Source organism: Balaenoptera borealis, assembly GCF_965194805.1.
Source record: "Balaenoptera borealis genome assembly, chromosome: 9".
Taxonomy (NCBI): Eukaryota; Metazoa; Chordata; class Mammalia; order Artiodactyla; family Balaenopteridae; genus Balaenoptera; species Balaenoptera borealis.
Genome location: NC_138873.1, coordinates 114,759,479 through 114,782,665, shown reverse-complemented (window position 1 = coordinate 114,782,665; position 23,187 = coordinate 114,759,479). Strand labels below are relative to the sequence as shown.

The 23,187-nt window shown below is 40.2% G+C and overlaps 1 protein-coding gene across 4 annotated transcripts in view; it reads right to left on the bottom strand.

Annotated features, from left to right (window-relative positions):
* MEI4 (meiotic double-stranded break formation protein 4) overlaps positions 1-23,187 on the bottom strand; it is a 256,245-nt gene that overhangs the window by 158,621 nt on the left and 74,437 nt on the right. For all 4 annotated transcript variants that reach the window (XM_082405080.1, XM_082405079.1, XM_082405081.1 and 1 more), the window contains exon 3: positions 20,079-20,614. In XM_082405080.1, coding sequence (XP_082261206.1) covers positions 20,079-20,614 — 536 coding nt within the window. The remainder of the gene's footprint in view (positions 1-20,078; positions 20,615-23,187) is intronic.

Here is a 23,187-nt window from a genome sequence, read left to right as displayed (position 1 = left end):
AATGGCACCTCTGTTCACCTGGTTGTTAGTGACCAGAAACCAAGTAATACTGCTGAATGCCTACTTCTCCCTCATCCCCCACATTGTCCATAGCCAAATCCAGTGGACTCTCCCTCTAACATACTTTTTTTTCCAGTTTTTAATTTTTTTAAAGTGTTGCAAGCAGATACTGTCCAATAGTTGTACAGCATTTATCCCAAAGACAGTGGTACCCTACCCCTCTCCACCACCATTCTCATTTGACACTATTCTAGTTGATTCTTTTGGTATTTACCTTCATGATTATAAATAACATACTTCCTTAAAAAACACTGGTTTTCCACTATGGAAGGGACTATCTTTCTTTGTCCTGCACTCATCTCCATTCTCCTCCTCTCTCTCTCTCTCTCACACACACACACACATTCACACAAACATCCATTTTTCATCCATGATTTTGGATAGATATCCACTCTATGCTTATATTACTGTAACTACATAAATGTTATGCACAGCCAAACCATGTAGATTACTATACATTTTTCCTTTTCTGCACAGTTTTCCCTGTAATTAATGATTGTCTAGTTTTATTCATTGGTTAATTTTTTATGCACGTAATAAAAATTCACCCCCACACTCTTCTTCAATTGTCTTAATCTGCTCTGAGGATGTTCCTACATACTCCATATTCTGTCAGTCTTACTTTCTTAAAGGCTCATGCCTGGAATCTCTGACCGACTCCACAAGGTCGCTCTCCAGGCCTTGTGCCACGCTGTCACCCTAAGATTTCCTTCAGCATAATCTTCCATCACGTGCTGTTCTTCAGTTTCCTGTATTTCCTGCCTTCTACTCCTGGTTCACTAGCTGATTTTGTGAGAGAATAGCATCAATAGTGTCCTGAGAGAAAATACATACATGGGAGGTATAATCCGAGACCTAATATGCCTGAAAATATCTCCATTTACTCTTATACTTGATTGATAGTTTGATCAGGTACCAAATGCTGAGTTGGAAATCAATTTCCTGGAAAATATTCGGTAAGATTTCATTGTCTTCAATTCTTCCACTATTTTTGCTTTTGAAAAATCTGAAATATGTGTATTCCTGGTATTTTCATAAAACTGTAAATGTGTTTCCTCTTCTCTCTGGAAGCAGCTTTTTTCTTTGAGATAGTATTTAGAAATTTCACAGTGATGGCCTTAGTTTAAGTCCATTTTCATCCAAGTACAGGGTACTTGGTAGGCTGACAACCTAAAAATATGGGTTTTTCACTGTTAGGATATTTCTTAAATTGTATCTTCAATGATTTCCTCTTATTTTCTTATTCCCTCTTTCCGGAACTCTATAATTCAAATGTTCGATTCCAAAAATTGGCCCTCCAGTTTTCTTTCTATTGCTCCATTATTTTCTATTTTCTTTCTTCCTTTACTCTCTGGAAGATTTCCCTACCTAAACTTCCAAACCTTTAGTAATTTTAATTTTAAAAGTCTTACTTATTCCCTGAAAATTTTATTTTAAAGCACCATTTTCTTTTTCATCATTACAAAACATGCTTTTACCTTTCTGAGACCATTAAATATATGTATATATAAAATACATATATTTGTGTGTGTGTGTGTGTGAATCCACCAAATTGTTTTCAGGAACTGACTTTCATATTAGACACTTTCCTCAGAAATCTGCTAATTCTGCTTCATAAGAGCCACGACTGAAAGCTGACCGGAAGCTCCCATTTGTGGGTGGGGCTAGTGCATTATAAGCTTTAGTACAGGATCTACTGCTGTTTCCTTTAGGGAAACTTTGATTTCAGTGCGTTCGTGCTTTTCCTCTTGGGATGTTCAATTTCCCCAGAAAAGATTTCTCATTTGCTGTCTGAGAGGTAAAGGTCTTGTTGCCAGTGTTCTGGAGCCAAATGGGAGAAGAAGCTTGGGGAAATATCAGCAACCGTACACGTAGGTTTATTTAATCCCCGTTTAAAAAGAGTACCTTTACCCTCAACTCTGTCTAATTTCCAGAATAAGATGCCTTATCATTATTATTACTACTATTTCCAGAGAATAAATCCCCAGGCTTTTTCCGCTTGTGGGAGTGGCACATCCCTGCCATGTGTGGTAGGGGAGGGGATCCAGGGCTCTAATGCTTCCAAAGCACACCTCTGACCAAACCTCCTTATTTTACCTACCGTCACCTGGTCTCCATTTCCTCTTCCAAAGGTAACTAGCAGAGCTAATTTCTGAGTCTTTGGCAAGTCTACTGTGTAAACTAGTTTGGATAATAGCTTTCTCAAATGCTCCTTTACAATTCTGTTTTCTTGGATCCACTAAGGCATTTACCAATTGCCCGAGTCTTCTACAGCTTCTAACAGTTTGTTGCTATTGTCTGGTTTCCCATTTCCCCCATATGCTTATGCCTTTAAAAAGTCCTTTACTATTGTTTTAATCAGGGTAGAAGCCAAGTTGGATGTCTGTCCTCACTCTACCAACTTTAAGGAGAAATCTTCCAGTACATAATTTTGCCCCCAGTATATATTTTAAATCTGTATAACTCTTTTCATTTCTACCTCCACCAACCTAGTGTAAGCCGTCATCCACTCTCACCTGGACTGCAGCAGGGCCTAAAGGTTTCTCTACCTCCTCCTCTTGTCCCCCTTCTAATCAATGACCTCGGTGGTATTCAGAGTGAGGTTTCGAAACCTAAAGCGATGACTTCCATTACACAGCAAATAAAATCCAAACTCCTTGCAGCAGCCTATCCAAAAGATGCTGCGGGCTGCAAGTTGCAGAAGACCCAACTCAAACCGCTTTAAAGGCTAACGAAATGCACTGACTCCCGTGAGTGGAAACAGAGACTGGGGAGGCTGCTCTGGCTGCTGACCGGCTCTGGTTGGATTGCCTGTGATTCTTCTGGACTTGACCCTCCTTTATGTAGCTACTCTGCCCTTCAGATGACAGCAGGATGACTGTGAGTCCCAGCTTTACATCTTCACAAGACGGTAGCCAGAGGAAGAGATGGAGAATTGCTTCTAGGACTCTCTCAGAGAATGAGAAGCAACTTCCCCAGAAGCCCAGAGAAACACATGCATGGCACATAGATAGGGATAGACATTTTAATAAAATCAAAGGGTAATAAGCGTGGAAACGAATAGTGGGTAGGTGCAGTAGGCTAGAACATGGCCTTCAAAGGATATCTACATCAAGTCCCTGTAACCTGCGAATGCCACTGTCTTATTTAGAAAAAGGGTCCTTGTGGAGGTGATTAAGTAAAGGATCTTGAAATGAAGAGAGAATCCTGGATTGTTCAGGAAGTCCCTAAATACCATCACCAGTATCCTCATAGTAAGAGGCACAGGGAGCTGGGACACACAGTGAAGAAGGCAACGTGAAGAAGAAACAGAGCAGGATGCAGCCAGAACCCAGTAATGCCAGAAGCCACCAGGAGCTGTCAGAGGCAAGGAGCAGACTCTCCCCTAGCATCTCCAGACAAAAACACCTTTACTTCCGATTTCTGGCCACCAGAACTGTGAGAGAATAAATTTCTGTTGTTAAGCCTTCAAGATTATGGCAATTTGTTTCAGCAGCCCCAGGCAATGAATACAGTAGGCAACCTACCAATCCATTACAGTCCGTACTTTCCCAAACTCATCACGCAGCTCTCCGCCCTTCCCTCTCTCAACTTGAGCACATGCCTCCTTGCAATCACTCACCCATCCTGTCTCAGGGGGACATGCTGCGACCCCTGTCTCAACAGTCCTTACTCCAAACTCCCTCTCATTCTACTTAAAAGCTACTTCCTCCATGAGGCCTTGCATGTCCCACCAATTTAAATTGGATCTTTTCTTTCATTCTCTCCCATTGCACCCTGCTCATTTCTTTTCTGCATACCTGTTACGTTAGTTTACAGTTTATGGCTATCTCGATTATTAGCTCCCTAAGTCAGGGACTGTGTCTCATTAGTCAACCACAGTATATCCAGTATCTCTGACAGAATCCAGCCCATTAGAGGGGTCCCGTGTTTCACATTAGAGACCTCACACTTGAAAAATACCATGGGAAAAACAAATAAATGAGTTAATGGTTAATTATATGCTCAAAGTAAAATTGTTCTGCTTCAAAGACATCATTGCCTATAAATAAAGGAGAAGCAATTTAATGTTCTCAGAATTCCTTGATTTTTCCAGGTCTCACATTTGATAGCTATGATTTAAGCTTTTCCAACCCTTGTGAGTACTGATAACTAAGTGGGGTGGGTACTTTAAGCAGATTCTGAACTCAGTGGGAAAATAAACTAAAAAAAAAAATGATAGCTTCAAATTCCTATTTATAAATTTATAAACAGCAAAATTTAAATGTATTTCACAAAACTTATTAAAACAGGAAGGAAGATATTTCAATTTTTATGCAGACACAAGCAAAACCACATAGTTTATATACTCAATTAGAAACTAGTGCTATACGACTCGACATACAATCATAAAGTCTCCAACAGACTGTTATTTATAGCCAATAAAGAAAAAAAAGGAACAAGTGACCCTATATTATAATGCAGAGCAGTTTTTTTTTTCCTTTTTTGCTTTCTATAAACATAAACCTTTGTACAGAATAAAATGCAGCAACTTACCCAAGCAAACTATAAATATTCTTCTTATAAAATTGAGAGAAATATTGCTAAGGTCTTTGATTTCCAATGAATATTTTTTTATCCCATAAATTGAAGTCAGTTTACTTCTTTTGCATTTAGGACAAAAACGTATGGATAATTTTTAAAATTAGTGATGGAAATAAGATATAGTAGAAAAAGGGGAAGAACCTATAGAATGCTATAGGTTTGAGACACAGGTGTTCCATGACTGGTTAATTAAGTAACTTCACTGAGTCCTTTAACCTACCTATCCTCAATCTTTTCCGCTATAAACTGAAGATGGTAATAACCACGACACAGAGTTGCTGACAGAAGAGATAATAAACTACATGTGAAACGGCTTCACAAGCTATGAGGTATAATATGAAGAGAGACTGCTGTTAATTATCTTAGGAAGAGATAAACTATACCTTGAAAGTAAATTGAACCAAGTTCTGCTCTGTCTATTCCTGTTTCCTCTGAATGAGTGCTGCAAGTTAAACACTACTTAGAAAATCCAAGGAATGTCTGATTTATGCAGTGGTCAAATGAGTATTAAGATTTTAGTTTATGACACAACTTGTTTCAGTAAATGCTTATTAAATTAAACTACAACCGCAGGAACATTAGCCCAGTTTTTTTTTTTAAACACAGCTCTGCAAAAAGATGCAAAGGGGCACGGAGGCTTAACCTTAGACACAACTTCTGTGCCCCCAGGACTGTCCAAAAAAAAAGCAGACTGTGAGTAGCCTTAAAAATCCGGGAGGCAAACTTTAAGAAACTGATGAACACCTATGACAAAAACAGAAACAGAGGATAAGTCAGCAAAGGAGCAAAAGCCTATGTCATTACTACAATGATGCCCTAACTCACAGCAAAAAAAGGTAAAACAAATGCTGCTACCTAGACAGAACTAAATAAAAAGTTGATAGGTTTTATTGGTTGATATGATTGTGGCATGATTGAGTTTTAGATAAAACTAGGAAACCCACATTGGTGAAAAAAGACATCTGATTTCATGAACCGTATCTTCAGATTTACCTAAAAACTGCGTGAAGGCCACATCATTGGTGATCTAAGCAAAAAGGACAGTCTGAGGGGAATCAACACCTAGCAAATCTGAGAGCAGAAACATAACCCAGAAAGGAAGGGATGGGTGCAAAGAGTAAGTGAAACCATGACCTCAAATAGTTAATTTACACTGGATTTTCTTTTAAGATTTTTTTTTTTATGTGGACCACTTTTTAAAAAAATATCTTTCTTGGAATATAATTGCTTTACAATGGTGTGTTACTTTCTGCTGTATAACAAAGTGAATCATATATACGTATACATTTATCCCCATATCTCCTCCCTCTTATGTCTCCCTCCCAACCTGCCTATCGTACCCCTCTAGGTGGACACAAAGCACCGAGCTGATCTCCCTGTGCTATGCGACTGCTTCCACCAGCTATCTATTTTATATTTGGTAGTGTATATATGTCCATGTCACTCTCTCACTTCATCCCAGCTTACCCTTCCCCCTCCCCGTGTCCTCAAGTCCATTCTCTAGGTCTGCGTCTTTATTCCTGTCCTGCCCCTAGGTTCTTCAGAACCCTTTTTGTTTTTTTTTGATTGCATACATATGTGTTAGCATATGGTATTTGTTTGTCTTTCTGACTTACTTCACTCTGTATGACAGTCTCTAGGTCAATCCACATCACTACAAATAATTCAATTTCTTTTCTTTTTAAGGCAGAGTAATATTCCATTGCATATATGGGCCACATCTTCTTTATCCATTCATCTGTCGATGGACACTTAGATTGCTTCCATGTCCTGGCTATTGTAAATAGAGCTGCAATGAACATTGTGGTACATGACTCTTTTTGAATTTTAGTTTTCTCAGGGTATATGCCCAGTAGTGGGATTGCTGGGTCATATGGTAGTTCTATTTTTACTTTTATAACGACCTTCCATACTGTTCTCCATGGTGGCTGTATCAATTTACATTCCCACCAACAGTGCAAGAGGGTCCCATTTTCTCCACACCCTCTCCAGCATTTAGTTTGTAGATTTTTTAATGATGGCCATTCTGACCGGTGTGAGGTGATACCTCATTGTAGTTTTGATTTGCATTTCTCTAATGATTAGTGATGATGAGCATCCTTTCATGTGTTTGTTGGCAATCTGTATACCTTCTTTGGAGAAATGTCTATTTATGTCTTTGCCAATTAGTGGATTGGGTTGTTTGTTTTTTGATATTGAGCTGCATGATCTGCTTGTATATTTTGGAGATTAATCCTTTGTCCGTTGATTCGTTTGCAAATATTTTCTCCCATTCTGAGGGTTGTATTTTTGTCTTGTTTATGGTTTCCTTTGCTGTGCAAAAGCTTTTAAGCTTCATTAGGTCCCATTTGTTTATTTTTGTTTTTATTTCCATTTCTCTAGGAGGTAGGTCAAAAGGATCTTGCTGTGATTTATGTCACTGAGTGTTCTGCCTATGTTTTCCTCTAAGAGTTTTATAGTGTCTGGCCTTACATTTAAGTCTTTAATCCATTATGAGTTTATTTTTGTGTACAGTGTTAGGGAGTGTTCTCATTTCATTCTTTGACATGTAGCTGTCCAGTTTTCCCAGCACCACTTACTGAAGTGCTGTCTTTTCTCCAGTGTAGATTCTTGCCTCCTTTATCAAAAATAAGGTGACCATATGTGTGATATGACAATTGCTACTTCAGCTTTCTTTTGATTTCCATTTGCATGGAATATCTTTTTCCATCCCCTCACTTTCAGTCTGTATGTGTCCCTAGGTGTGAAGTGGGTCTCTTGTAGACAGCATATATACGAGTCTTAATTTTGTATCCATTCAGCCAGTCTCTGTCTTTTGGTTGGAGCATTTAATCCATTTACATTTAGGGTAATTATCGATATGTATGTTCCTATTAACATTTTCTTAATTGTTTCGGGTTTGTTATTGTAGCTCTTTTCCTTCTCTTGTGTTTCCCGCCTAGAGAAGTTCCTTTAGCATTTGTTGTAAAGCTGGTTTGGTGGTGATGAATTCTCTTAGCTTTTGCTTGTCTGGGAAGGTTTTAATTTCTCCGCTGAATCTGAATGAGATCCTTACTGAGTAGAGTATTCTTGGTTGTAGGTTTTTCTCCTTCATCACATTAAATATATCCTGCCACTCCTTTCTGGCTTGCAGAGTTTCTGCTGAAAGATCAGCTGTTAACCTTATGGGGATTCCCCTGTATGTTATTTGTTGCTTTTCCCTGGCTGCTTTTAATATTTTTTCTTTGTATTTAATTTTTGATAGTTTGAGTAATATGCGTCTTGGCGTGTTTCTCCTTGGATTTATCCTGTATGGGTCTCTCTGAGCTTCCTGGACTTGATTGACTATTCCCTTTCCCATATAAGGGAAGTTTTGAACTATAAGCTCTTCAAATATTTTCTCAGTCCCTTTCTTTTCCTCTTTTTCTTCTGGGACCCCTATAATTCGAATGTTGGTGTGTTTAATGTTGTCCCAGAGGTCTCTGAGACTGTCCTCAATTCTTTTCATTCTTTTTTCTTTATTCTCCTCTGTGGTAGTTATTTCCGCTCTTTTATCTTCCAGGTCACTTATCCGTTCTTCTGCTTCAGTTATTCTGCTATTGATCCCTTCTAGAGTATTTTTAATTTCATTTATTATGTTGTTCATCATTGTTTATTTGCTCTTCAGTTCTTCTATGTCCTAGTTAAACGTTTCTTGTATTTTCTCCATTCTAGTTCCAAGATTTTGGATCATCTTTACTATCATTACTCTGAATTCTTTTTCAGGTAGACTGCCTATTTCCTCTTCATTTGTTTGGTCTGGTGGGTTTTTACTTTGCTCCTTCATCTTCTGTGTATTTCTCTGTCTTCTCATTTTGCTTAACTTACTGCATTTGGGGGTCTCCTTTTCACGAGCTGCAGGTTCGTAGTTCCCATTGTTTTTGGTGTCTGCCCCCAGCACGTAAGGTCAGTCAGTGGGTTATGTAGGCTTCTTGGTGGAGGGGACTGGTGCCTGTGTTCTGGTGGATGAGGCTGGATCTTGCCTTTCTGGTGGGTAGGGCCGCATCCGGTGGTGTGTTTTGGGATTTCTGTGAACTTATTATGATTCCTGGCAGCCTCTCAGAGAATGGGTGGGGTTGTTTTCCTGTCTTGCTAGTTGTTTGGTATGGGGTGTCCAGCACTGTAGCTTGCGGGTCGTTGAGTGGAGCTGGGTCTTAGCATTGAGATGGAGATCTCTGGGAGAGCTTTCGCCATTTGATATTATGTGGGGCCGGGAGGTCTCTGGTGGACCAATATCCTGGACTTGGCTCTCCCACCTCAGAGGCTCAGGCCTGACACCCGGCCGGAGCACCAAGACCTTGTCAGCCACACATCTCAGAAGAAAAGGGAGGACAAAAAAAGAACGAAAGAAAAATAAATAAATAAATAAAATAAAGTTATTAAAATAGAAAATAAAAACAATATATTAAAAATAAAATTTAAAAAGTAATAAACAAAAAAGAATGAAAGAATAGAGCAACCAAACCAATAAATAAATCCACCAATGATAACAAGCACTAAAAACTATACTAAAAAAAGAAAAAAAATGGACAGAAAGAACCCTAGGACAAATGGTAAAAGCAAAGCTATATAGACAAAATCACACAAAGAAGCATATACATACACACTCACAAAAAAGAGAAAAAGGAAAAAATATATATATATGTTAAAAAAAAAGGAAGAGAGCAACCAAATCAATAAACAAATCTATCAATGATAATAAACTGTAATTACTAAACTAAGATAAACAAAACCAGAAACAAATTAGATGCAGAAAGCAAACCCCATGTCTACAGTTGCTCCCAAAGTCTACTGCCTCAATTTTGGGATGAATCATTGTCTATTCAGGTGTTCCACAGGTGCAGGGTACATCAGGTTGATTGTGGAGATTTAATCCGCTGCTCCTGAGGCTGCTGGGAGAGATTTCCCTTTCTCTTCTTTGTTTGCACAGCTCCCGGGGTTCAGCTTTGGATTTGGCCCCGCCTCTGCGTGTAGGGTGCCTGAGGGTGTCTGTTCTTCACTCAGACAGGACAGGGTTAAAGGAGCTGCTGATTTGGGGGCTCTGGCTCACTCAGGCCAGGGGAGGGAGGGGTACAGAATGCAGGGTGAGCCTGCGGTGGCAAAGGCTGGTGTGATGTTGCAACAGCCTGAGGTGCGCCGTGCGTTCTCCTGGGGAAGTTGTCCCTGGATCATGGGACCCTGGCAGTGGCGGGCTGCACAGGCTCATGGGGTGGGGTGAGGTGTGGAGAGTGACCTGTGCTTGCACACAGGATTCCTGGTGGCTGCAGCAGCAGCCTTAGCACATCATGCTGGTCTCTGGTGTCCGTGCTGATTGCCGTGGCTCAAGCCTCTCTCTGGAGCTTGTTTAAGTGGTGCTCTGAATCCCCTCTCCTCGCGCACCCCGAAACAATGGTCTCTTTCCTCTTAGGCAGCTCCAGACTTTTTCCTGGACTCCCTCCCGGCTAGCTGTGGTGCATTAGCCCCCTTCAGGCTGTGTTCACACAGCCAACCCCAGTCCTCTCCATGGGGTCTGACCTCCGAAGCTCGAGACTCAGCTCCCAGCCCCCACCTGCCCCAGCGGGTGAGCAGACAGCCTCTCAGGCTGGTGAGTGCTGGTCGGCACCAATCCTCTGTGCAGGAATCTCTCCACTTTGCCCTCTGCACCCCTGTGGCTGCGCTCTCCTCCATGGCTCCGAAGCTTCCCCCTCCCACCCCCCTTTTCCACCAGTGAAGGGGCTTCCTAGTGTGTGGAAAAGTTTCCTCCTTCACAGCTCCCTCCCACTGGTGCAGGTGCAGCCCCTATTCTTTTGTCTCTGTTTTTTCTTTTTTCTTTTGCCTACCCAGGTACGTGGGGAGTTTCTTGCCTTTTGGGAAGTCTGAGGTCTTCTGCCAGTGTTCAGTAGATGTTCTGTAGGAGTTGTTCCACATGTAGATGTATTTCTGATGTATTTGTGGGGAGGAAGGTGATCTCCACATCTTACTCCTCCGCCACCTTTAAGTTCCCCGCTATGTGGACCATTTTTAAAGTCTTTATTGAATTTGTTACAACAGTGCTTCTGTTTTATGTTTCATATTTTTGGCTGCAAGGCATGTGGGATCTTAGCTCCCCGACCGGGGATTGAACCTGCACCCCCTGCATTGGAAGGCAAAGTCTTAACCACTAGACCACCAGGGAAGTCCCTACAGTGGATTTTCTATAATTAAAATAGGAAGAAAAATCCATGATACCTGCTAATAAGCTCATCGGTCAGCAGGAAGCCGTGGCCATTGGAAGGGCAGTTAGTGACACCACAAAATGAGGCCCTGCTGCCTAGTACATGGGGGTGCTTCAGGAATATCATTACAGTGTCAGTAAGAGAGAGCTGCTGCTTGGGAAGGTTTTATACACAGAAAAATTTGATCAAAAGACAGAAGATGGTATTTAAGCATATAGGGGTATATGAAGTATAACTTGTCATTTACTTTCATTCTCTTATTTTCAATTCAGAAAATACTTCATTTTGCTCCTGGAATGAGCTCAGCATTATATCAGGAATAGTAGAGAAAATAGGATATGGCCCTTCCTCAGGACAGCATACGATACCTGATATTATGCTAATAAGCACTTCATTTGCATCTACTCATTGAATATTCCCAACAGCCCTATGACGTAATCACATTTACTGTCTCCATTTTATAGATGTGGAACTCAATATCAGTTATCGAAGGCCAGCGCTAGTAAATAAATTTTGGGCATGCTAACCTAAGCTGTTAATCTCTGTGATAAAAACATTTGACAGGTTTAATAAAACATTAAAAAAATTCAAGCCATACTAGATAAGCTGAAATAATACAGCATATGGCAAACTGAAAAGTGAATTATGTAGACAACAATCACTACAGAAGTTCAGAAGAGGAGCCCATTTCAGGATCAAATTGATAAGAAAGAATTTATGAGTGAAGTAAGGTTTGAGCCATGTTTTGAGGTATTTATTTGGGTGGGGTGTGCAAGTCAGTCTCAATGGTTTCCCAGATGTTGTTTACTTTGGGGATCACAGCATCATTTCAGAATCACATGAAAAGGATGAGCGCCCTCCTAGGAAAAAAAGCACATGCTCCTACACACAAAACTGTGCACGCGATTTTAAATTGTACACCTTATACCTCAGGGCTGCAGAAGAAACTCAAGTATTTAACAAAACAATACAAGAACCTTCACTACCTGGACCTTCTCATCACGTTAGGCACATGTCTTCCAAAGCTCCACTCCTTTCCAACCGAATCCCCCAGACTGTAGCAGTTCCAGGGCTCTCCAAGCTTCCCCCTGCCTCAGTGCCTCTCGTCAAGCAGCTGGCATACCTCCCCCAAGTTATCTTTCAGAGGGCCCTCCTAAATCTTGCCCATCTTTCCAGGTTAGTTCAAGGCACTGGAAAGCCTCAAATATGAAAAACAGTGATCAACTGAGATGGGGAAATCAAGACCAGAAGAAAATAGAGGCAAAGCAGGGAACAAAGAAAATATAAAAGTTTTACACATTATTGTATATAAAACAAGAACTGGGGGCTATGAAAAGGAACAATCAAGAGAACAGGAACTCATAGAAACGAAAAATATTTCAGCAGAAATAAAAATTCAATAGAATGGCTAAAAGAAAAAGTTGAGGAAATCTCCCAGGAAAAAGAAAAAGAATAAACAGTACAAGAAAAAAAGATAAGAAATCTAGAGGATCAGACCAAGAACTGTTCTAGAAAAAGGATACAGAGAAGATAAAAGGCAGAAATATATGAGAAAAACTATTCAAAAATTTTTCAGAACTGAAAGATGAAATCCCAAACTCAAAGACCCACCAAGGACTCAAGAAAAAGACCCACGCTGAGGTACACCATCCTGTAATTACGAAACAATGGAAACAGGAGAGAGCCTAAGTGCTTCTGCGGGTGTGCGAGGTTGAGGGATAGATCACGCTGAAGGAATTACAATCAGAATTACACTGGAAATCTGATTAGAAACAGTGGAATCCAGAAGTTGGTAGAAAAATGTTTTAAATTATACGGAAAAAATGATTTACAACCAGAAAATCTATCCTAATCCACCAATAAAGTTTAAAGTTGGAATAAAATATTTTAAGCAAACAAATATTTTTAAAGTTTACATCCCAGGAATCCATTCTAAGTGAGCTCGTAAACAATGTGCATCACCTAAATGAAGTTATAAACTAAGGAAAGGAATATATGAGATCTAGGGACTCAGAGACACAGCACAAAAAAGCAGCAAAGGGAATTCCCAGGGTGGTGATTAAAAGAAGTCCATGGAGTAAATCTGATCAGAGACACAGGAAGCTCAGCCCAGATGAGAACAGGAAGATAAAGGGCTCCAGAAGGTGTATCTTAAAATAAATAAAAGATGGAACTGATAAATGACTTCATTTGTTTGGCCATACTGAGAGGATGTTTACAACCCTGTCAAAGTATCTGAAGGAAGCATCAATTATAGGTATGCAAAAAACTAAGCAAGTGGAAAAAAAAATCCTAAGGAAAAAAAAAGCTGTAAAAAAAAGGAAATGAAACCATTGTATATTAGATGTGTTGGTGTTAAAAATTACATATTTATAATAATATAAATATGCAGTAACATATTTATAATAATATAAATATGCAGTAACATATAATAATACAAATGCATCATGGCATGTTTATAATAATACAAATACGTCTTGGCATGTTTATAATAATACAAATACGTCATGGCATGTTTATAATAATAAAAATACATCATGACATATTTATAATAATATAAATATGTAATATTTATTTAACCAAAACTTATGACAAAACTATGACTGAGGAGTATGATTGGAAGAGAGCAGCCACATAAGACATAAATTTTTGTCTTCTATGATAAAAAGTGAACAGATGAAAAAGAAAATAACCTGAGATATAGCAGCATAAGCCTTTTGTTTAAAAGCACAGGTGTAAGTGGGGGCAGAACAGGAGTACACACCTGGCCACGGTGGTCTCGGGTGGGACAGAGGGCTAGCTCTTTGTCATTATAATATGGAATAGTACGTATTTTAAAAATACATTCACAGGTTTCCACTTCTGGAAAGTGGACTTGTGTACCTCTCATCCTCTCACTAAGTACTAAAAACCCTAGGCATTATATTTAAAACACACCCAAGAAGACTGACAGGTGGACAGGCTATGAACCTTACGACCAAAGGAAGGACTAGGTGGTGAGTTCTCCGGTTTTCTTTTCCTTTTTTTCTGTAATTACTTAGTTTTTTTGTTTGTTTGTTTGTTTGTTTGTTTAATTGAAGTATAGTTCATTTACAATGTTGTGTTAGTTTCAAGTGTACAAAAGTGATTCAGTTATACATATATATACATGTACATATACATATATATATATTCCTTCTCAGATTCTTTTCCCTTGTAGGTTATTACAAAATACTGAGTATAGCTCCCTGTGCTGTACAGTAGTTCCTTATCGGTTATTTTATATACAGTAATGTGTATATGTCAGTCCCAAACTCCTAATTTATCCCTCCCCACCTTTCCCCTTTGGTAACCATAAGCTTGCTTTCCATGTTTGTGGGTCTGTTTCTGTTTTGTAAATAAGTTCATTTGCACCATTTTTTTTAGATTCCACATATAAGTGATATCATATGATATTTGTCTTTCTCTGTCTGACTTACTTCACTTAGTATGACAATCTCTAGGTCTATCCATGTTGCTGCAAATGGCATTATTCCATTCTTTTTTATGGCTGAGTAATTTCCATTGTGTATATATACCACATCTTCTTTATCCATTCCTCTGCCGATGGTCATTTAGGTTGTTTTCATGTCTTGGCTATTGTAAGCAGAGCTTCTATGAATACTGGGGTGCACGTATCTTTTCGCGTTATGGTTTTCTCCAGATATATGCCCAGGAGTGGGACTGAGAGGGTGTGGAGAAAAGCGGGAATGTAAATTGGTGCAGCCACTATGGAAAACAGTACGGAGGTGCCTCAAAAAACAAAAAAATAGATCTGGTTTCCTTTTTGTCTCGTTTATCCCACATTTGGAACGAAAAAAGCCAACAACCCAGAAATGCCAATGGGTACGGACAAAAACAACAACAACAACAATAAAAGTCTGCTCTCCTAGCCAAAGGACAGAAAAGGGGCAGCCTAGCAAGATGGAGAGCTTTTACGGATAACCTCCCTAAAGCTGCCAAACCCCATAGGAAAAGACTGCGGCCCAGCCCCCTATGGGAGCAAAGGCCACGTGAGGAGCCTAGACCCCACCTGCACCAGCTACACTGAGACCCCCAAACCCACCCCACCAAGCACCGCATGGAGCCCTGAGGACACGGAGCGAGGACAGCCTGGCACTGGCCCGGAGACTGGATTCTGATGGAGGATAAATTGGAGTCAGGAGCCCCTGCACGGTGAGACGTGTGCTGCGGTGAATTCATGGGAAGCGTATTTAATCAGCCAAAGGAAAGGGAGACGGAGGCAGGGGACGAGGGAAGCTTCTCCAGGGAGCTGATCCTCAAGCCCCGTCTGGAAAGCCGGGTGGAACTGGCTGGACAGCAGAAGGGCCTGGCAGGTCCTGCAGCACAGAGGGCGGGGACAGAACAGCAAGCCCTCGGACAACCACAGACACGTCCGCCTGACCGGGTGAAGAAGGTTTAGGATGGAATGGAGACAGGTAAGGCCAAAGAGGCTGGATGAGGCCGTAGGAAAGAGCCCCACGGGCTGCGATGAGGAATGTGCCTCCTCACGCATCCAGCGGGGTCACCGCCGGATTCCCAGCCGTGAGGCGGGGGGATCAGACGAGGGTCAGACGAGTCAGGACTCTGGCAGGAAGGGATGAGCATCAGGGAGCCGGCAGCAGGTGGGAAGAGGACTCTGTAGGTGACACCTGCAGACATCTGGGTCAGTCCTCCGGATCTGAGGACCGTGAGGAGAGAGAAGGGAGCGAGCAAGCACAGCCATGTGCCATGCGCGTTCGAGGGGCTAGTGCGCACAGCACCGCTCACTAGTTTTCTCAGCCTCAGCTTTCCTGTCTCTCAAATGGAAATAAGAATGGCAACCACACGTATCTCACAGAGTTACCGTATAAAAATGGGAAGCACAGCTTATTACATCCTGTTGCTGCTGTATCAAACCACCACAAATTTAGTGGCTTAAAAGAACATACATTTATTCCGTTACAGTTCTGGGGGTCAGAAGTCTGAAGGGGTCTCACTGGGCCAAAGGGAAGGGGCTGGCAGGCCTGCGATCTTTGCGGAGCCCATTTCCCTGCTTTCTCCAGCCTGCATTTCTTGGCTCTCGGCCCCTTCCTGCATCTCTACAGCAAGAAGCATAGCATCTTCAAAATTCTCTCTGATTTGGACACTGACTCTCCTGCCACCCTCTTCCACTTACAATCACCCTTGTGGGTACTGGGCCCAGGTGGGTAATCCAGGAAAACCACATCCCAGGGTCAGCTGATAAGCAACCTGAAATCCCACCCACCTGCTGTCATGTAAGGTAACATATTCACAAGCTCCAGGGATCAGGATGTGGACATCTCTGGGGGACCATTATTCTGCTTACCATACATACAAAAGATTCTAATTTAATGTCTGTTTGATAATCAGTATTTTTTTTCAATTTCACAACTAGTATGTCCAAGAGTTGTTTTATGGTTTAAAAAAATAAGAAATCTGAAGAATATGTGTTCTAAGTAACTCATTATTATGTCTCTAAGATTTAGCAATGTATGCTAAATATCTAAAAAGCTCAATGATAACTATAGGTTTTGATATTTAACTTAATATAATCATTCCCATCTCTTTAAAACAAATGAAAATTTAAGACAAAGATACCATTGCAAAATCTAAATAAAACTATAAGCATTCTAGTGTTAAACTTCCATGATAGTAGAAATAGGTGGCCATACAATGCTAGGATTAGCTCATGCTGTTTCTAATCATAGAAATAAACACATTTTGAAGTCTGGAAGTATAGGAAAGGTCAGTTTGTCAGTCAAACAAAGGGCATTAAATAACTCAAAGGGAAACCTTCCTGACCCCAAGCAAGTACCCAGAGGAATGAGGAAGGTGCCATACTGGAGCCTGTAAGTAGAAGACAGTTCAACCCAAGTTAAGTCACCATTGCATCCCAGGACCCCTAGAACAGGCCCAGTGCAGACCCCTGGAACCCATCTGGTTTCAAGACATATATCTTCCATGCCTGTCAAATGTCACACTATAGATTATACCTTCAAGTCCTACCTAATGGTTATCCTAAAAATATAATACAGACATGGAACTAAGATAACAATTCCTAAAAAATTTGTTATTAAATAAACATAATATAAAGTTCCTTAAAAAAAAGCACAAAAATAAATAGGATTTATCCAAATCTAAAAAAATCACAAATCATATATTTTCCCCTAAACTTATTAATAATTTCAACCAAGCTAATATCAGAGAATTACTCAAAATAATTTCTAAGATATCTCATTTCAATCTCCTATTTCTTGAACATATGTGTGTATATATATATATATATATATATATATATATATATATATATATATATACAGCTCTAATATAACTGATATTCACCATGATGACCTCAAGATTTTGAAAGATACCAAGTTCTTATTGGTATCATTAAAGAAAGACTAAGTTATGGTCAGAATAATTTTACTACTGAATGTGTTGAGAACATGTTGTTGAATATTTATATTTTATTTAAAACCTGACTGTACATGAATTATAGATACATGAAATCCCTCAGTCAGAATATTAAAGTATTCATACCATACCTTTTCCTATCACATTGCACAAACATAGGTTCACTTTAATGAAATCAATAGCAGGGCTCACGGTTTTAACCAGTATAATTTAATTAAACACTTCCAATCTCTGGGAATAAGGTTTTTCAAAAGAAGTACTTTTTTCCCCTAAACTGGATATTTTGTTTTAATAAATCAAGAATAGTATCAATAAAAAATATAATAGTAGGAGCTATCCTATATTTCATGTCAGAATATATTCTTTCTTGAGATTTTGTTTATTATTCAAGGAAAGCTAAAAAAACACAGAAAAGCATTTATGAAGAGTAACTGTTAGTCAATTTTTCTACTAAAGAAGTTTTGTGAACATATCTGGAACAAGATGACAATGGTAATAATAATAATGATGGTAGTAATAACGACAAAAGTTTGAATGATTTAGTCTAAGATGCTTTTGCTGGGGAGAAGAAAAATCCCCAGAGATAAAGTCATTAAAACTTATTTATGAACCATCATCCTAACTGTGAATGCAGTGAGCAATTTTATGATGCTACTTTCTCTAAATGGCAACAATGACCTCTCCAAGAAAAGTAGAGGTAACTGCAAGCAGAGGACAGCTTAACCTTCCCAGACAGACACAGGACTAAGATAACAGATAGATATTGGCTAAACAACAAAGCCGCTCATTCACTCATTCTTCCACTGCTGACCAACTATTCAACAATGGCTTGTACCATGATAGATGGTATGAAAATACACTTCAGACCCACCTGTACCATCACAAGTTTCTTCTATACATACAGTTCCCAACTCTACTCTTGTGTAAGCCAATCCTTCAGTGAGAGAAAGACTAGACTGAAAAAATATTTGCATCATCTGGTAACTGATAAGGAATATGAATGCTAGTATCTGGAAGGCTCCAAGTCACACAAAACCTGTTTAAAGTAGTTTTAAAAGAAGAAAGCAAACATATGCAAAAAAACAGATTTAGGAATATTAAGTATTTGAGGTATTTATTGATGGCTGAGAAGCTGATTATATATCTCAGATAGATACCATGGAAAATCTGATATTTAATTCCTGATTGACCATATTAGGTAAAAAAAAAATTTCAGTTTCCTAGACAGAAAATTCAGTATCTTTCAAAATGCCAAAAGCTTAATTGTAAAGTTTTCTATAATACTGATCAAATCATACCTTAATAGAGAAGGGAAGAAGAGATGGATGTGCAACAAATTAGCTTATTAGTTCAATTTTGTCAGAGCTTTGAAAATTCAGGTAAAGCCGATATTGTACAAAAACTCTGAGCATTAGATAATGACACTGGGAACAAACACGAGACAGAGAGGTATCAGAAAAAACAAGGTCCAACAACCTTGTGAACCTTTACCCAATGAAATGTAGTAAATAAGTTAAATGGACCTTTTAGTCTCCTCTGATATTTTTAGTAGTCAATTAAAAAAGATTAAAATATGAAGGCATTTACAACCATCCCAAAGGATCAGACAGTGAAGGAGATAGAAAGTAATACCAAAAAGAAACTCTCCATTATGTCTCAAGAGCCAAACAACAAAACAACTTCAGGTTACTTCAATGTCACCTGTAAGAAAAGAATCCCCGAGTCAATTTTTCTAAGCCATGTTAAGTAAATAAGAAAAACAAAAACCAAAGCAATGCCATATAGTATTTGTTCCTCAGCCAATGTATTCAATTAACCCACATCTGCAGTGGGTCCATGGGGTATTATGCCACTTACAAGGGAAATTCTAACAGAAGAGAAAAACAGTCTTTGACCTCCAGGCATCTGCTAGTCAATGCCAGAAAAAGAACAAACTCAATACAGTACAGGTAATCCATCCTGAGGAATTTAATGGTCATAGACGTTACAGATTGGAAAACCATAAGTATAAGTGGTGTTTTGAAAAGCATTGAGACTTTTTGAGCAATAGGAAGTAAATGTAGGCAGGGGAAAACAAAAGAGAAGTATCCAGGGCTTCCTTGGTGGTGCAGTGGTTGAGAATCCGCCTGCCAATGCAGGGGACATGGGTTCGATCCCTGGTGTGGGAAGATCCCACATGCTGCAGAGCAACTAAGCCCATGTGCCACAACTACTGAGCCTGCGCTCTAGAGCCCATGAGCCACAACTACTGAGCTTGCGCTCTAGAGCCCGTGAGCCACAACTACTGAGCCCGCGTGCCACAACTACTGAAGCCCACGTGCCTAGAGCCCGTGCTCCACAATGAGAGAAGCCACGGCAATGAGAAGCCCACGCACTGCAACGAAGAGTAGCCCCCGCTCGCCGCAACTAGAGAAAGACCGCGCGCAGCAACGAAGACCCAACACGGCCAAAAATAAATAAATAAATAATATATATATATTTTTTTAAAAAGAGAAGTATCCAAAGATACCAATAAGAAAAACAGGGAAGGTAACTCCAAGTGGAGAAGCATAAGCTTGAAAGCATAGGCATCTATGGAGAGAACAAAGCTGTGGCATCAGAGGCCACAGCTGGATCGTGAGGACCCAAGCAGATGTTGCTGGGTCAGAACTCCAGATGGCTGCAAAACAAGGTCCAACTGGAGACTGAGCCACGAGGCCAAGGGACCACAACAGGCACTACCCAGTGGGCGTGCTCACCCAAACTACTGACATGGTATTTCATACATAGAAAAGATGTATTACTTACCCGATTGATATGGCTGTTCCTTAAAATAACCTGTAGCAGGGTCTTCTCAAATTCTTCCAGCTTCTTGGAACACTTTTTAAGAATATGATTAGATAAGTTACAATCACTGATCAGTCTAGCTAAAGTTTCCACAGCTTTGATCCAAAAGCTTGAACAAGGAAGTTTGGGTTCTCGGTAAAAAGTGATCAAGCCATCCAGCAACTGAAAAACAGAATCGGATACCGTGGAAGAGGCGTTTTCAAAGTGGCTTAAGTCAGTTTTCAGACTCTCTGACTCGGTCAAGGTCTTCAGCCCAAGCAGATGTTGCAAGAACTGCATGTGAGAAGACAGAGGCTTTTCCAGAGGAGCACAAGGTCTGTTCACAATGGGCAGCGGTGGGAAGGGGGTGGAGATGCAGCTCTCCCCAGGACGCTCGGTCATCTCTGAAGGTTCAGTTCTCTGATCGTTTGATAAACCGCACCCAGAATCTTCCAGCAGAGTCCAAGTGTTTTCAGAACTTCTAGGTTCCTGAGCCTGCAACTGGGAAGATGGACCTCCTGAAAGAGAAAGGAACAGAAGTGTTATCTTTCTGTATCTAATATTTCTTTTTTTTTTTTTTTTTGCTGCACCACACAGCATGTGGGATCTTAGTTCCCCAACCAGGGATCGAACCTGCGTCCCCTGCTTTGGAAGCACAGTCTTAACCATTGGGCCACCAGGGGAGTCCCTAACATTTTTTCATATTAAAACTAGACATTGATTTTTCTAACTTAAAATACTAAATGAAGCATGAAATATGCATTAAACATTTGAAAAGCAGTAGTATAAAAATTGATAGAGGAGAAACTGTGAATGAAATTGCTTAGACTGACTGCAGACAAGGTCTTTATCTGGTAGAAAGCGCAGATGATTCACCCATGTTTTGTCAAGTCACTATCTCCCAGTCAAGGCCATGCTTGAAAGATACAGAGGAGAGACCACGAAACCTGAAGGAGGTCACTGTCTGGTATAGATTCCAACAGGTACCTGCAAAACAACAGGTGTATGTAAGATAGAGATATGCTCAGGGCACTATGAAAATAGGAGGAACACTGAACAGCCCACCCCAGTCAGATCAATGCCTCCTGGAAGAAGTGATGGTAGAACTGATTTATAACACATAAGCAAGAATTCCAAGTTTAAAAGTTGAGGGAATGGAGGAAGAGAAGAGAATTCCATCTACCAAAGGGTACGCACAAAAGCACAACTTAAGAAGGAAAAGAAAAGTACTGTATATATAAGGACCCACCAGTAGTTTCATGTTCCTTTTACAGAAAATATAAGGCAAGATATTAAGTTGGAGAAATACGTAGAGGCTGGTCACAAAAGATCTTAAAAGAGATATTGAGGACCTCAGAATTTATATGTAGAGTGAGTGTAATTTGGAAAAATTATCTATATACCCACACATATACCTAATATACAAAAATAAATATATAAACAATGTATATATGTATGTGTACTTATTTATAATTATTCAAGTATATCTATCTATATCTATGTGTATACATATATATATATATGTGCGTGTGTGTGTGTGCGTATGTCACAGATCCTTGAAACTATATATATAACCACCAGAATTTTCTGACATCAGCTGAGACATACTGCAGTTCAGGCTTAACTTAGTAACTTTAGGTCATTCTGTGACAGAGATGCCATCATAAACACAAAAAGGCTGTTGTTTGTAAAATGATTATCAGTAAAACGTACACACAACATTCTCACTGAATGTTCTACAGCACATGCATATATCTATGCAACCGTGTTTGAGAAATACTGATGTCAGCAGTGGAAGAAGGAATAGGACAATAAACAGTGTAACGCAGGAAAGTGAAATGGTCGTATTTTCATTTCACAGGTCACTCTATGGGCTTTGTGAAGGGCACACTGGAGAAGGACCCAATGAGACACTGAAAGATTAGTTCAGAGTCACCCCTATCAGTCCTGATATCAAGTGATGAGAGAAATGAAACAAGCAGTTACAGTGGAAGACTGGAAAGGAAACACAAAGGGAAGCCAGCTGACTGACTGACAGGCATTAGAGTAGAGTGGGAATAAATGCATCCCGTGATTCTGAATTAGGTGACCGGGTGGACGACGGTGCTACCCACTGATCAGTAAAAATACAAACAGAAAAATGGCTTTGGAGAAACAAAGAGAAGCTAGTCTTGGTCATGTAAACTTGGAAGCAACCAGAGGAAATCTAGGTGAAGATATTCACCTGGAAATTGGCCACCATGAGCCAAAGGATGGGGAAAAGGTCTAGACTGAAACTACATTTTAGGAGTCATCAGTGTGCAGGTGGGATCTGGAAGGATGAAAGTGGTAATGACCACTCGGGGAGAGGATGAGCAGTGACCAGAGCGGAGGCTCCAAGAGGGACCCTGAGAAGCATCAACCTGAGGGCTGAGTAGAGAAAAGACAATCATCAGGGAGACAGAGCAGGAACAATTAAAGAGGTACAAGAAGAATAAAAACAACAGTGTCATGAACGGCTAGGGAATAGTTTCAAGGAGAATTACACGCAGGAGGGAAGTCCAATAAAATAAAGAGCTAAAAAAACATGTCGGAACTACCAGCTAGAAAATCACCAGCGATCGTGTCCAAAGCAGCTTCGGTCAGTCGGGGTGGTGGGCAGAAGCCACAGTGAGCGGACCGAAGAGTGATGGGGAAAGTCACAAAGACAGTGAAGAGGGGAGAAGGCTTCTGAGGACCTGGATCGGGACAGCTTAACACAGAGAGTAACTGCAGGCAAACATGGCCGGACACACTGGGAGAAACACGAGCAATTATAGATTATGAAGAAAAAAGCTGGAGAAGCAAAAGCTGGAGGCAGGAGAGAAAATAGGTGGGGCATGACTCGGGAGCAGGCGGAAGGAGACGGAGTCGAGGACCAGTGGATGAGCTGCACTTACTGATGCGTTTTTTTCCCCCCCAGGCTGAAGGAAATAGGATGAGGATGTACAGGGATGTAAAAATACCCCTGGCACATAGGAAGTTAAAGGAGATCTCACCCAACAGTCTTTTTAAAATTGTTTTTAAGTTGGAGATGGGGGACACTAGTTGAACAGGACATAAGAACAATGGC